This window comes from Carassius carassius, chromosome 40 (genome assembly GCF_963082965.1).
Source record: "Carassius carassius chromosome 40, fCarCar2.1, whole genome shotgun sequence".
NCBI lineage: Eukaryota > Metazoa > Chordata > Actinopteri > Cypriniformes > Cyprinidae > Carassius > Carassius carassius.
Window position 1 is genome coordinate 17136792 of NC_081794.1, and position 13130 is coordinate 17149921.

At 37.4% G+C, this 13130-nt stretch overlaps 2 protein-coding genes across 9 annotated transcripts in view; one reads left to right on the forward strand and one right to left on the reverse strand.

Moving 5' to 3' along the window:
- Window positions 1-803: 803 nt before the first annotated feature.
- LOC132122246 (potassium voltage-gated channel subfamily G member 3-like) lies at window positions 804-7478 on the reverse strand. Of its 3 annotated transcripts, XM_059532276.1 has the most exons (3): window positions 6616-7478; window positions 3518-3591; window positions 804-3439 (listed from the first exon to the last, which is right to left on the reverse strand). In XM_059532276.1, the coding sequence occupies exons 1-3, from the start codon at window positions 7236-7238 to the stop codon at window positions 2946-2948; spliced, it is 1191 nt and encodes a 396-aa protein (XP_059388259.1). In that variant the 5' UTR covers window positions 7239-7478; the 3' UTR covers window positions 804-2945. The 3 variants fall into 3 exon arrangements, with proteins under 3 accessions (XP_059388259.1, XP_059388258.1, XP_059388261.1); XM_059532275.1 differs by having other exon boundaries at window positions 804-3591; XM_059532278.1 differs by having other exon boundaries at window positions 804-3591; window positions 6583-7478.
- An 838-nt stretch (window positions 7479-8316) lies between these two features.
- Window positions 8317-13130, forward strand: part of LOC132122247 (metastasis-associated protein MTA3-like) — a 40514-nt gene continuing 35700 nt past the window's right edge. For 4 of the 6 annotated variants that reach the window (XM_059532279.1, XM_059532280.1, XM_059532282.1 and 1 more), the window contains exons 1-2: window positions 9030-9053; window positions 10158-10225. In XM_059532279.1, the coding sequence (XP_059388262.1) occupies window positions 9047-9053; window positions 10158-10225 (75 nt within the window). In that variant the 5' untranslated portion in view covers window positions 9030-9046. Of the gene's footprint in view, window positions 8581-9029; window positions 9054-10157; window positions 10226-13130 lie in introns of those variants that run through there. The other 2 variants (XM_059532281.1, XM_059532284.1) reach the window with 1 other exon arrangement.

Genomic DNA, 13130 nt, shown 5'->3' on the forward strand with positions numbered 1-13130 from the left:
TAAAATATAAAAAGAAATATATATATTTAAAAAGCTATAGATTATTACACGTTGTGTGTGTGTGTGTGTGTGTGTGTGTGTGTGTGTGTATATATATATATATATATAGCGCAACTGTGATCATTTTGGCCGTGCATTATTTATAAGTGTATACTAATATTTTTGAGCTTGTCCAGAAATCTGTTATTTACATATTTCAAATATTTAAGTTTATAGTCATTGTCATTCAAATATTTCTAGCTTTCTTTATAAGAGAGAGAGAGAGAGAGAGAGAGACCCAAGCTATAGTTGCCACACCTTTTGCTTCAGTTAATATTTTTTATGGTGTGTTTTGGTCAGTTATGAAATACAAAACAAGTCGTGAAACATCAAAAACGTTATCATACATAAATATCAATGTGTTGTTTAGAACAGCAGAAATTCAAATTAATATACTGTATACAATTATGACAGATAAAACCAATGATAACTTGCCCCCAAATGTATATTCCTGAGCTGAGAAAGAATATCCTAAGAACAGAGAGAGTTCAATGGCAGATTTCCATTGTCTAACTGATATCATGCCCGCTGTTGTCACAAAAAGGTCATCGTGTGTTCAGTGAAGTGTATCTTTTCTCCTGGGCAGTAATGGTGGAAATGTGTAATAATTTTTAAGTTTAAAAAATAAAGGCACCTTGTGAGTAAACGCTGACACTTAGAACCAGTCATCACTATTTTAAAACATTCATAAGGCTTTATATAGCCTATTTCAGATTATATTTGTGCCACATTCCTTTGTATTATAATTCGAGAAAGAATAAGACTTGAATCCATAAACATTTCTTTATTTTCTTCATACACATAAATAACCTTGTCTTAACCAATCAGAAAACATTTTCAGTTACAGAATAGAGCTACATGAGATTTCATTCGCATCATTACGACCCTTCCAAAATAGCCACAAATACATAGCTACAAAAAATATTATACAGATATAAAGGCATACATCTCCTTAAAGATGCAAAAATATGCATTGTGTGGTGTGACATTACCCAAGCAATGTTTTTTCAATTATCCAAATATGATCCCTACTCTGACATGACAATTTAGACTAAAGACAAATTATGTCATTAGAGGATAACCGGAATTAAACAATGCACTCTATCTTGATTTTGTCATTGTCATCAATTTAGCCAAATAATCTGTAGATTTATAACCTTAAATCTATATATTTTCAAAGTGTTCTTGATGCTTCTATATCATTAAATACGATTATAAAATTTACTGTATGTCCCCTAATGAATCATATCATATGCAACATATCTCACTAAATACAATCCAAAATCCATCTTTTTATTCCAAGAGACACATAAATTCTGAAAGTTCTTTGAATGAGGAAAAGAGGTTTGATTTTGTGCTTGTATTCAAAGAGGAAGAAGGAAGCGAGTGACAGCCCTCCTACTGGTGAGCGTGTGGGTGAGGTGTTTGCGAATCAATTTAGTTAACACCTCTTGATTCACACAGTCGTGTATGGACAGGTTGCAGATTTGTTGCTGTCTGGATGAACAGCTGATGTTTGTTTTTTGTGACTTAGTAATGTAATATCAATCTATGAGTAAGACCTTTAACTTTATTTAAAATGGCACATTCCAAAGTGACTGTGATGTCAAAACAATAAGTGTTTAGGCCCGTTCAAACCAAGAACTGTAACTATAAAGATAACTATAACGATATTAGCATCCACACAGTTCTGTCACTTGGCATTGTGTAGCGTTTACTACTTCAGTTAACTGATTGGAAGTGAAGCAAGTAGCCTGAGCTCATGTGATTAAATGGGTGCTGGGGCTTATTTGCATATGTGACCCTGGACCACAAAAGCACAAGTAGTAGTATATTTGTAGCAATAGCCAAAAATACATTGTATGGGTCAAAATTATATATACATTTTTATTTTATGCCAAAAGTAATATGCATTGCTATGGACTTCATTTGGACGATTTTAAAGGCGATTTTCTCAATATTTTTGCACCCTCAGATTCATGATTTTCAAATAGTTGTATCTTGGCCAAATATTGTGCTATCCTAACAAACCATACATCAATGGAAATCTCGAAATATTGACCCTTATGACTGGTTTTGTGGTCCAGGGTCAAATACACTAAATGAGTTCAAAGTTATATTCAAGCCATTTTAAGATTAAATATATTTTAATGGGGAAAAAAATATAATTTTGCTATTAAAAATTTGTGACTGCAGGAGGACTTATCTTTATTGTTATCATTACAGTTACCATCCTTAGTGTGAGCAGGCCTTTTCACAATATTAGTGCTATTTGGCCAGTCTAAAACCTTTCACCTTAGTTCCCCTTGCATTACCACTTTACTGGGAGCTGAATTAATGATTTAACAAGTCGGAGGGACCTCTCCATGGAAACATGAGAATTTGTGTAAGCTCCTTCTAGGCTGGAGCACTGTCAGGACACAAGGTCCCGCCAGATGCCTGTTCCAAGCAGCCTGGCCATCTGTAGTCGTCAAATGCCACAGTTGTCCATTTCATACAAGGGAAATGCTGTTGGATCGGTTTTGTTCGTTCACACAGGAAGGGGTTTACAACACAAACATTGGCTAATGTATTTCCTTTGGATTGTAATGCTTTATTGTGCATTTTCCAGCTTTGAGTTGGGAATTTGTCTCTTTTGCCTTATTCTGTAATTCAGAAATTGCTCCAGATGCCTGTACTGTCCAAAATCAACGGATTCCAGAATGTGTCCTTGAGTACAGAGGTACTTGTGTTATTATTTGGATATAACAGGTTCGCAAAGAGAGTCTAAATGCTGATTTTTCCACATTAGAAGCAGCGCGTTCCTTCGCTATATTTCAGATCTTGTTTCAGTATAAAGGCACAGAAGAGCAGGTGATTTTACTACGCTGAAGACCAGCAGGTTCTCAGGACGATCTATGCTACAGTTAGTTGAGAAACTCAGAAGAGAGACTTCGCACGCAGCGTGCTGAGCGGAATTTGAGTTCATGGTAGCACTGCACAAAACTGTGGTAGATAAAGGTAATGGGCAGAGCCAGCAGCACAATGCCACTCACAACGCACACGCCACCCAGCACGCGTCCCGGGATGGTGATGGGGTACATGTCTCCATAGCCGACAGTCGTCATGGAGATAATAACCCACCAGCAGGCTGCCGGGATGCTGGCGTAGTCCTCATTGCTAGTCTCCAGGTCAAGGCCGTGCTCCAATAGCTGTGCCAAGGCGCTGAATATCGCCATTGCGACAAAGACAAACACCAGCAGCATAACCATCTCACGGTAGCACCTGCGCAGCGTCAGCCCGAGCGTCTGCAGCCCGAGGAAGTGACGCGCCAGCTTGATTAGCCAAAAGATGCGCATCATTCGTAGTACACGCAGGGTGACTCCTGCACGCTGTAGTTGAGGGTTTTCCCCTGTTAACGCTGTCACAGCGACAGACACGTAGTAAGGAGTGATCGCCAGGAGGTCAATAATGTTAAGGGGGCGGCACACAAACTCACATTTGTCCCGTGAGACAATGAAGCGCACTATGCATTCGGCAGTGAACCAACCAATGCATACTGCCTCGATGATCCTGTGAGAGATGGGGAGAACAGAGAGAAAAAGACATGGAAAGAAAATTAAAAAGAGAGAGTTAGTGGGTATAAGAGAGATATGATCACAATTACCATTTCTGGGTGCATGTACAAGTTAAGCTCAACTGACAGTATTTGTGGCATTATGTTGATGTTGACATTTTAAAATATGATGAAATAGAAAACAGTTTTTTAATTGTAATAATATCTCACAATTTTAATGATTTTACTGTATTCTGATCAAATAAATGCAGTCTTAATGAGATCAGATTTTTTTTTTTTAATTCATTTAAAATCTTAATTATTCCAAACTTCTGTAGTCTGTTTAATTTGCCATGCCATGTAAAAAAATTACATTATTATTATTATTATTTACAAATGAGTAAATGAGACTAATCCATTAACATCTAAATACTTGCTGTTTCAAAAACATAAACATTAAGCATTTCTCTTATTAACCTTTCAAAAGTGTGAAGTTATATCCAATTGTACAATTTATAAATCAACTTTTTTTTTGGGGGGGGGGGGGGGGGGGGGTAATCAACATTGTCACAAGTGCTGTCAGTTCAGCTAAACTTCTATTAAAATCAGAATATTCCTCTACAAAACATGTCCATGAATATTACCAGTGAATATGAATATAAAAAAATAATAATAACCATTAAAAAATGGTGCTAAGTAGCCTTCCGTTTTATGGAAAAATGATGTTTAAGTTTTGTTATTGTAAGTAAACAAGTCATGCAAAGTATTTAGATCAGATTCCATGCAGCCATGCAGTTAATGTGCTTTATATGGGAAATGTCCTCTCATTCAGATTGTGTAAACAGCTCCAGTGTGTTGTTGCCAGTGAAGTATCAGCGTATATGGAAGCTAAAAGGCAGGAAGATACACTTGCTCATTAGTCCTTCAACTTCTGGTGCAAAAGAAACCCCCATTATAATAGATTTTTTATTCATATAATCGAGTGCATATTCAATACAATATTTGAACTAAGAAATCATTGTTTTGAAAAGCTGCATCTACAAAAGATTTTCCTCTGAAATTTGCTCTTTCATTCTGAAAGACAGATTTAGAATTACATTGAGGACAGCTGTTTCGGCAGGAAGGCATGCAAATAGGCCAAGAATTACTGTTAAGTGAAAATGTGATAATATTTGTACATGTGCCCACGAATGCTGGGTTAACAACGAATGCATATATGCTATAATCATCCTCAGAAAGCATGATGAACATAAAAACTATACATTTAAACATCTGGACCTGTACAGGCAACGAATGAATAGACATTTAAAGATGAATACAAAACAAGGGAATGAGATCCATTTGTGGAATATAAGACTGCATGCATGAAAAACCTCACTGTGTTTATTTCCATCTCTTACCAGCTCATCATACACATATGAAAACACATACCTGAACCCTGAGACAAACAGTGGCCACTGTGGGAAATGGAATCAAGACTGCACTGGATACATAAAGAAAAACCTACTCACAAATACTTCCAGACAGAGAGAGATGGGGACAAGGGAATACCCAAAATGACAATGTGACTCAGAACAGAGAACATGAAAACATGACTGGAATTTTTAATCTCTTATGGAGAGCACCAGGAAGATGACACGATTGCTTTGGATGTCGATAAAATGCCTGCATTAAATATGGAAATCTCACTGTAATAATTTCTTAACAGGTTTAAATGCAGGGGAGACTGGTGAGAGTTGTGGGAAGAAAAGAGTGTCATAACAACATCACTTTAACTAGTTAGGCTACAGGGGTGAAATCATCAACCTCCTGAGGTAACAGAAGAAGTTTTGAGTATGTTTGTAAAAATATAATGTGCCAAAAGGGCAGAAAACTATTTTGAGGTAATTAAATTATTTTCATCTGGATTATAGTTTGATTTGCGATTATGTTAATGAATGTGAAATGTCACAATGTGTATCCTCAGTAGGTTGTTTTTTAATTTGATATATATCCACACAAGATTTTCATAAAAAAATGAATAAATAAATCTTGTCCGAAGAGATGAAAGGGGTTGTAACGCTATTTTTCACCCACAAAGATTAGGCTACACAGAATATATGGCTACTATTTAAATTGCGCAAATGACTCACGCCTGTTTTCACAGATATTTCACATAATTATTTTAAACAAGTTAATATGTGCATTACCAAATATAAAATATCCATTGCATTAAAAACATTTCTGCAGTGAGGAAGATTGTAACGTCAACACTCTTTACGTTACAATATTAATTTGCACAGATGAGAGTATGTAGTAGACTTTTGTATCTATTTTACTTTGACGGAATGGATGGAATATTGCATCAAATGTTAAGACACACTGCGCAAAAACCTCTTACAGTTGCAGACGTTGAAACGAAATGTGTTACGACACTCCCGGGTCTCCCCTACTCTTGCTGACGTTAAATTATTTTAGCGACGTCTACTGGCCAAACGAATTACGTCAGATAGAAAACAAAAACATTATTTGCAGGCTTCAGCTTGCATTATCATTGCTGAAATGTATGTATGTAAGAAGTGACGGGTGTATTAATACCATTGCAGATTTAAATTATCTTGTTCTATTCAATTCTGTTCTATTCTATTTCATTATTTCTGTTCACAGTCTTGATGCTGATGAGATATCCTTGCATTATAAATGTTTTGGGAGTCCAATACATATAAGCATGTATCTAATTTTGGCTAAACACAGAAATTGTGTCAGTGCAGTGTAATACACTTATTAAGACCTCAGTTGAACTTCAATTTCAGTTTTCTTTGAGAAAAGATCGTCTGAATGGATCTTGCAAAGCAATGAATTATACAGACAGATAAGGTCAGGGGATAAACCTGTACCATCACAACATTCTCATTCTGAGATATGGAGAAGAGCGTGATTCTTTCTATTATATATGGAGCTATGGAGGGTATGCATGCTCATAAAGCTGAGCTGTCCTGTGAGAGATGCAGCTAATTTTGCATTTATACCACATACCACAGAAGTTGAATTCGTGCATGTACCTGTGTTCTTCCACTGTGTTGTTTTTTGCTGTATCCCAGTCCGGTAGAGTACTCGCGCAGAGGATGACCATAGACATAATAACAAAAACCACTGACACTGAAGCCAGGATCTGCGCGGCGACAGAGGAAGCTGGTTCCTCAAAAGTCCTCCGCATCCTCTCCAGCCACCGCGCGTTCCCTCTCTCGGAGGAGAACCTGGTGACCTGATCCTCCTCTCCTCTGGACTCCACCTCAGCCTTGATGTCCTCCTCTGAAAAGTACGTGTAAGTTTCGGACATCCTATCCTCCAATCGTCGCTGGCAGCAAAACTCCAAATGTGAGCTCTCCAAACCCCAGTAGATCATCTCGTTGTAAAAGGAAAGCTCGCACATCTGCGGGACGAACCTGAGCTTTCCAGATCGCACGTAAAGCATAATAAAGACAAAAGCCTCGGAGTGCCTGTCGAAGAAAAACTCGTTCCTCTCTCGGTCATAATCATCACATACCTCCAAGACCTCTTTTTCAGAGGAACAGCTGTGGAGTCTGCTAACTCTTCGGAGGGGAAAATCCTTTATAACTTCTCTAGTGAAAGCATATTTGGTGCCACCAACGTTTAGGATGCATATATTCTTCCCAAACTTCATTTTGGATCAGATTTGCATCACCGATTCGAGTTGAAAAGAGAGAAACGACGCACAATATGGCTTAATGATAGTCATAGTTAAAATCCAGTATGTTTCTGTAAGCACGAGAAGAAGAAGAAAACAGCTCCAAACTCTGTATGTCAGATTTTCAAAGGATTTTGCTTTCTAGATTGAGCGCGTGTCAGTTATGAGAGCCGTGGAAAAGTGACTTCTTGCTTTGTGCATCATCTAAACTCCAGCCTTCAGTGGGTTGCTTCATATAGTGATGTCACAGATCGACAAGCCTATTGCGCTCGAGTGTGCGCTCCAGAAGAACGGGCGTTCCCAAACGCAAAACCAGTTTTTTTATGACGCATGCCTGGGATTAACAAGTGAACTCGCTGGATTTCACGTCTCTCTTTTTGGCAGATGAGTTGAACTGGAGGACGTCACGAATTAAATGTGCAATATTGAAATCAATATTGGACGTTTTTTCCTACTGGTTGTCTACCCACATCCTAAACTCAAATTAGACATTGATCCAGGCTAGCAGTGTTGTTCTAGCGATTAGTTTACATTTATTGGAGGCTAGCATTCAAGTAGCTAAACTATTTTATAGCCTTTTATGATTTTCTCTGTGTAGTTTTCAGCAATAAAGTCGTGAGTATTGTGTTTTCAATCAGCTGGCCTGGTCTGAATTAAAAACAATCTTGATCTGAATAATTCCAACAGGTTATCAAGTCTGAATCGGTTCGTGATTCAGTCTGAATGATTCGAAGAGCTCATCCTGAATCGAATAATTTATTAGGCCTATCCTATCCTATCCTTTTTTTGGGGGATTTTGTCTTTTGCATCAAGATTATAAGATTATAAGAGTAAAACTCTATTAAATATTTATTATTTATATTTATTCTATTTAATAATATTTATAATATTTATTCTATTTAAATATTACTTAAATATTAAAATGCATACATTAACAAAGTTAAATCTGAAGCTAAAACGCGCATAAGTGTCAAGTAGAGAGTGCAGTCTGTAGACTTGATTCACACTCCTCCCTCTTTTCTCTCCTCCTCTCTCATCATCAGGAAGCCGCTGCGCTCGAGCTTTTTTCTAGCGCGTGAGTGAGTTACTGTATTGTACTGTGAATCTCGGGAGGGGGGCTGCAAAAAAAAAATCTCCTATTCTTACAGAGGTCCACCGCCATATTTAAAACATCTTAAATTAGATTGCTTTCTAACGGGTCACAGGACGTAGATGTCGTTTTGATTCACAAATTTATTTTGTTTTTATTTTAGTTTATGGTTTTTTTTTTAACACTCCGGGAGGGCAGAAATGGCGGCCAACATGTACCGGGTCGGAGGTATGTCCATCTATATTCTGAATTAACGCAAGTCAAAACACAGGCACCACCGCAAGACCTGTTTGGGAGGCAGGGGCTAGTTTCAACCGAATTGCCGCAACCGACTGCTCACTTTTAAACTCTTTAACACGTGCAGTGTCCTTGCAAAAGAAAAGCGAGAACGTGGATGGAGAATATTTTGGGTTCTGATGTGGGTCAGGCCTCTTAAACTATCATAGCCGCACTAGCATTTTAGCAAGCAGGCTATGTTGCTAGCTAGCCACATCATAAACAAATAATCATTACTATATGTAAAACACACGGAAACACGTATATAGACCACGCTTCTTTTGGCTTTGATCTTATATGAGAAGAGCGAGTTGTGCTTGCGACCTAGCCATGCCGATTATTGACGCCAATGCTTTTCTTTGTGATCATTTGTCTCATTTTTTGGCACGTATCCATTAGTTACGGGTCCTCAATCGGCATGCAAGGTAGCAAACCGAGCTAGCATTTAATAGCAACCCCTCACTCGGTTTTCCAATGAGAAACCACAGTGAACTAAAGCTCACTTATACGCTGAAACATTGCGAATGTGCACTATTATGAAGTGTATTTGTTGTCATGCGTCTAATTTTTAACATGTTTTAATATAAAACCGTCGTGTCGTTTGTTTGTGCAATTAGCCGACTACACGCCGCGGAATTTTACATTGTTTCACGGCGCCGTTAATGGAGTGCTTATAAAAATGATTTTACAGCTTGCGCAGACTTTGTTATTCACTGATGTTTGAATGGAGCGTCAATGTGTCAAATTAGTACATTGCACGGTTTTAATGTGACCCTTTCCTTGTGTGTGCTCGGTTATGCCATGGATACATGTATCGGAATGTGAGTCGAATTGCCAAAAAGAGAATACGTTTGTTTGCAAGCATGAAATTGCATTTTCCTAATCTTCATCTTGCTTTCAACTTTCTTAAGAGAAAGTGTTTTCTACATGTACACCAGACATAAACAATTCATTATTTAGACTCCGTCCATCCTAATTCTGAAGCTAGACTTTTTTTTATAAACCAAACCAAGTAGTGCGTTATAAAACGCTTAAGGATTTTTTTTCATTATCTAAACATAAGTATTTAAGGTATTAATTGATTCAAAAGGTAGTTTTATCTTTAATACCTTGCACTTTATGAGTACTTAATTAATACCCATTATTTCAGTCTGTGAAGGAGATACCATTTACCTAAAATCCTTTTTGTTGAGGGTTTTCTTATTATGAAAATTTTCATTTTCCCACTATAATAAATTAATGAACTATGGTAACCAGTGAAATCTGGCCCCAGTAGACTGTATTGTTTTGAACTGTATCTACATCAAATTTCACATCATAAGCAGTTCTGTATTTGGTAAAATTTCCACATATAGGAAATGTGTTGTGGTGATAGATTGCATATGTAATAGAACATTTTTAATATACTAAGGATAATGAGATGCACTGTGTGAATCTTTTAAGACTTTTAACTCTCAACCAAGCCCTAAAATGTGTCTTTTTATATTGATGATAAAATAATCCAGAGTTTTTTTTATCTTCTTCTGCAGATTATGTCTTCTTTGAGAATTCTTCAAGCAACCCTTATCTGATCAGGCGAATAGAGGAACTGAATAAGGTACATTTCCCCCAGGGCTGGGAGGGAGAAGTCTGGTTTGGTGGACACTGGGTGTACTGGTAGGGTGCTGACAAAACGTTGTCATCATGACACAGACACAAGAAGCTCAGCTACCTCGCCCAAAGCCAAATTACTTATATTTCTATGCACTTATCCCTTCAGTCTGTCATATCTCCAAAACTTGTTTGCTGAGAAACTGTATCTGTGTGAGATCACAAAACAACAGACTGCATTCTGGGGTCCCTTATAGAAGGAGGCTGTGGTGTGAAGCTGACATCTTTTGTTTTTTGTAAGATGTTTGTATAATGATAAAACAAGATTCAGCTCTTGAAATATTAAATGCTAAGGGATTTTAAGCAACCCAGGTTTAGCATAATTCAAAATGCACAATGCAAAATAATTTTTGTCAGCATGTTTCACTGCACAATATTCTCATCTGTTAGTGATCAATTCTTCTGGCGATGTGATGTATCTTGTGACATGTTTGTCAGAAGAGAGGATTCAGTTGTCCGCCAAATTCAGTTTGCTAGCAGGTTGTTATTCAACTTGGCATCTGAACAATCAACCTGTGGCCATTGAGATGCATTCAGTCTACATGATCCTTCTCCCACAACCACTTCTAGAAATTGATAGTCCTTTACAATTGTAGAAAGTAGCCTTTTTGGATACTGAATGATTACATACTTAAAGAAAATAAGTAGAATCAAATAAATTGAAGCCATTTTTATGGGAAAGATGTGTAAATGCAGTCCAAATGTACATGCTGACTATGTTGTATGTCTCGTGAATTGTATTATGCTATGTTCAGAGCTGTCAGTCAAATAATCTTCATATGGGGATTTCCCTAGCAAATATTGATTTGTGTTTAATTGAAAGTAGATTTAATTAATGTAACACGCATGTCTTGTTGGGGTATATCTTATTTCTCTATAGGAGTTATTTTATTTTAATTGATGATAATGGTATATATATATATATATATATATATATATATACAACCCGAATTCCGGAAAAGTTGGGACGTTTTTTAAATTTTAATAAAATGAAAACTAAAGGAATTTCAAATCACATGAGCCAATATTTTATTCACAATAGAACATAGATAACGTAGCAAATGTTTAAACTGATAAATTTTACACTTTTATCCACTTAATTAGCTCATTTAAAATTTTATGCCTGCTACAGGTCTCAAAAAAGTTGGCACGGGGGCAACAAATGGCTAAAAAAGCAAGCAGTTTTGAAAAGATTCAGCTGGGAGAACATCTAGTGATTAATTAAGTTAATTGATATCAGGTCTGTAACATGATTAGCTATAAAAGCTTTGTCTTAGAGAAGCAGAGTCTCTCAGAAGTAAAGATGGGCAGAGGCTCTCCAATCTGTGAAAGACTGCGTAAAAAAATTGTGGAAAACTTTAAAAACAATGTTCCTCAACGTCAAATTGCAAAGGCTTTGCAAATCTCATCATCTACAGTGCATAACATCTTCAAAAGATTCAGAGAAACTGGAGAAATCTCTGTGCGTAAGGGACAAGGCCGGAGACCTTTATTGGATGCCGTGGTCTTCGGGCTCTCAGACGACACTGCATCACTCATCGGCATGATTGTGTCAATGACATTACTAAATGGGCCCAGGAATACTTTCAGAAACCACTGTTGGTAAACACAATCCGCCGTGCCATCAGCAGATGCCAAATAAAGCTCTATCATGCAAAAAGGAAGCCATATGTGAACATGGTCCAGAAGCGCCGTCGTGTCCTGTGGGCCAAGGCTCATTTAAAATGGACTATTTCAAAGTGGAATAGTGTTTTATGGTCAGACGAGTCCAAATTTGACATTCTTGTTGGAAATCACGGACGGCGTGTCCTCCGGGCTAAAGAGGAGGGAGACCTTCCAGCATGTTATCAGCATTCAGTTCAAAAGCCAGCATCTCTGATGGTATGGGGGTGTATAAGTGCATACGGTATGGGCAGCTTGCATGTTTTGGAAGGCTCTGTGAATGCTGAAAGGTATATAAAGGTTTAAGAGCAATATATGCTTCCCTCCAAACAACGTCTATTTCAGGGAAGGCCTTGTTTATTTCAGCAGGACAATGCAAAACCACATACTGCAGCTATAACAACAGCATGGCTTCGTCGTAGAAGAGTCTGGGTGCTAACCTGGCCTGCCTGCAGTCCAGATCTTTCACCTATAGAGAACATTTGGCGCATCATTAAACGAAAAATACGTCCAAGATGACCACGAACTCTTCAGCAGCTGGAAATCTATATAAGGCAAGAATGGGACCAAATTTCAACAGCAAAACTCCAGCAACTCATAGCCTCAATGCCCAGACGTCTTCAAACTGTTTTGAAAAGAAAAGGAGATGCTACACCATGGTAAACATGCCCCGTCCCAACTATTTTGAGACCTGTAGCAGAAATCAAAATTAAAATGAGCTCATTTTGTGCATGAAATTGTAAACTTTCTCAGTTTAAACATTTGCTATGTTATCTATGTTCTATTGTGAATAAAATATTGGCTCATGTGATTTGAAAGTCTTTTAGTTTTCATTTTATTAAAATTTAAAAAACGTCCCAACTTTTCCGGAATTCGAGTTGTATATACCGGCCACTTTATTAGGTACACCTGTTCAATTGTTTGGTAACACAAATTGCTAATCAGCTGATCACATAGCAGCAACTCAGTGCATTTAGGCATCTAGATGTGGTGAAGATGACTTGAAGTTCAAACCGAGCATCAGAATGGGAAAGAAAGGGGATTTAAGTGACTTTGAACATGGAATGGTTGTTTGTGCCAGACGGACTGGTCTGAGTATTTCAAAAACTGCTGATCTACTGGGATTTTCATGCACAACCATCTCTAGTGTTTACAGAGATTGGTCCAAAAAAGAGAAAAATATCCATTGA

What these genes read in the sequence shown, in the direction of transcription:
- LOC132122246 (XM_059532278.1), bottom strand. Translation starts at nt 7,238, where the DNA reads ATGAAGTTTGGGAAGAATATATGCATCCTAAACGTTGGTGGCACCAAA. An exon ending in TTCAACTTCTGTGGTATGTG is followed by an intron (nt 3,592 to 6,582) that starts GTATAAATGCAA and finishes CATCTCTCACAG; the next exon opens with GATCATCGAGGCAGTATGCA.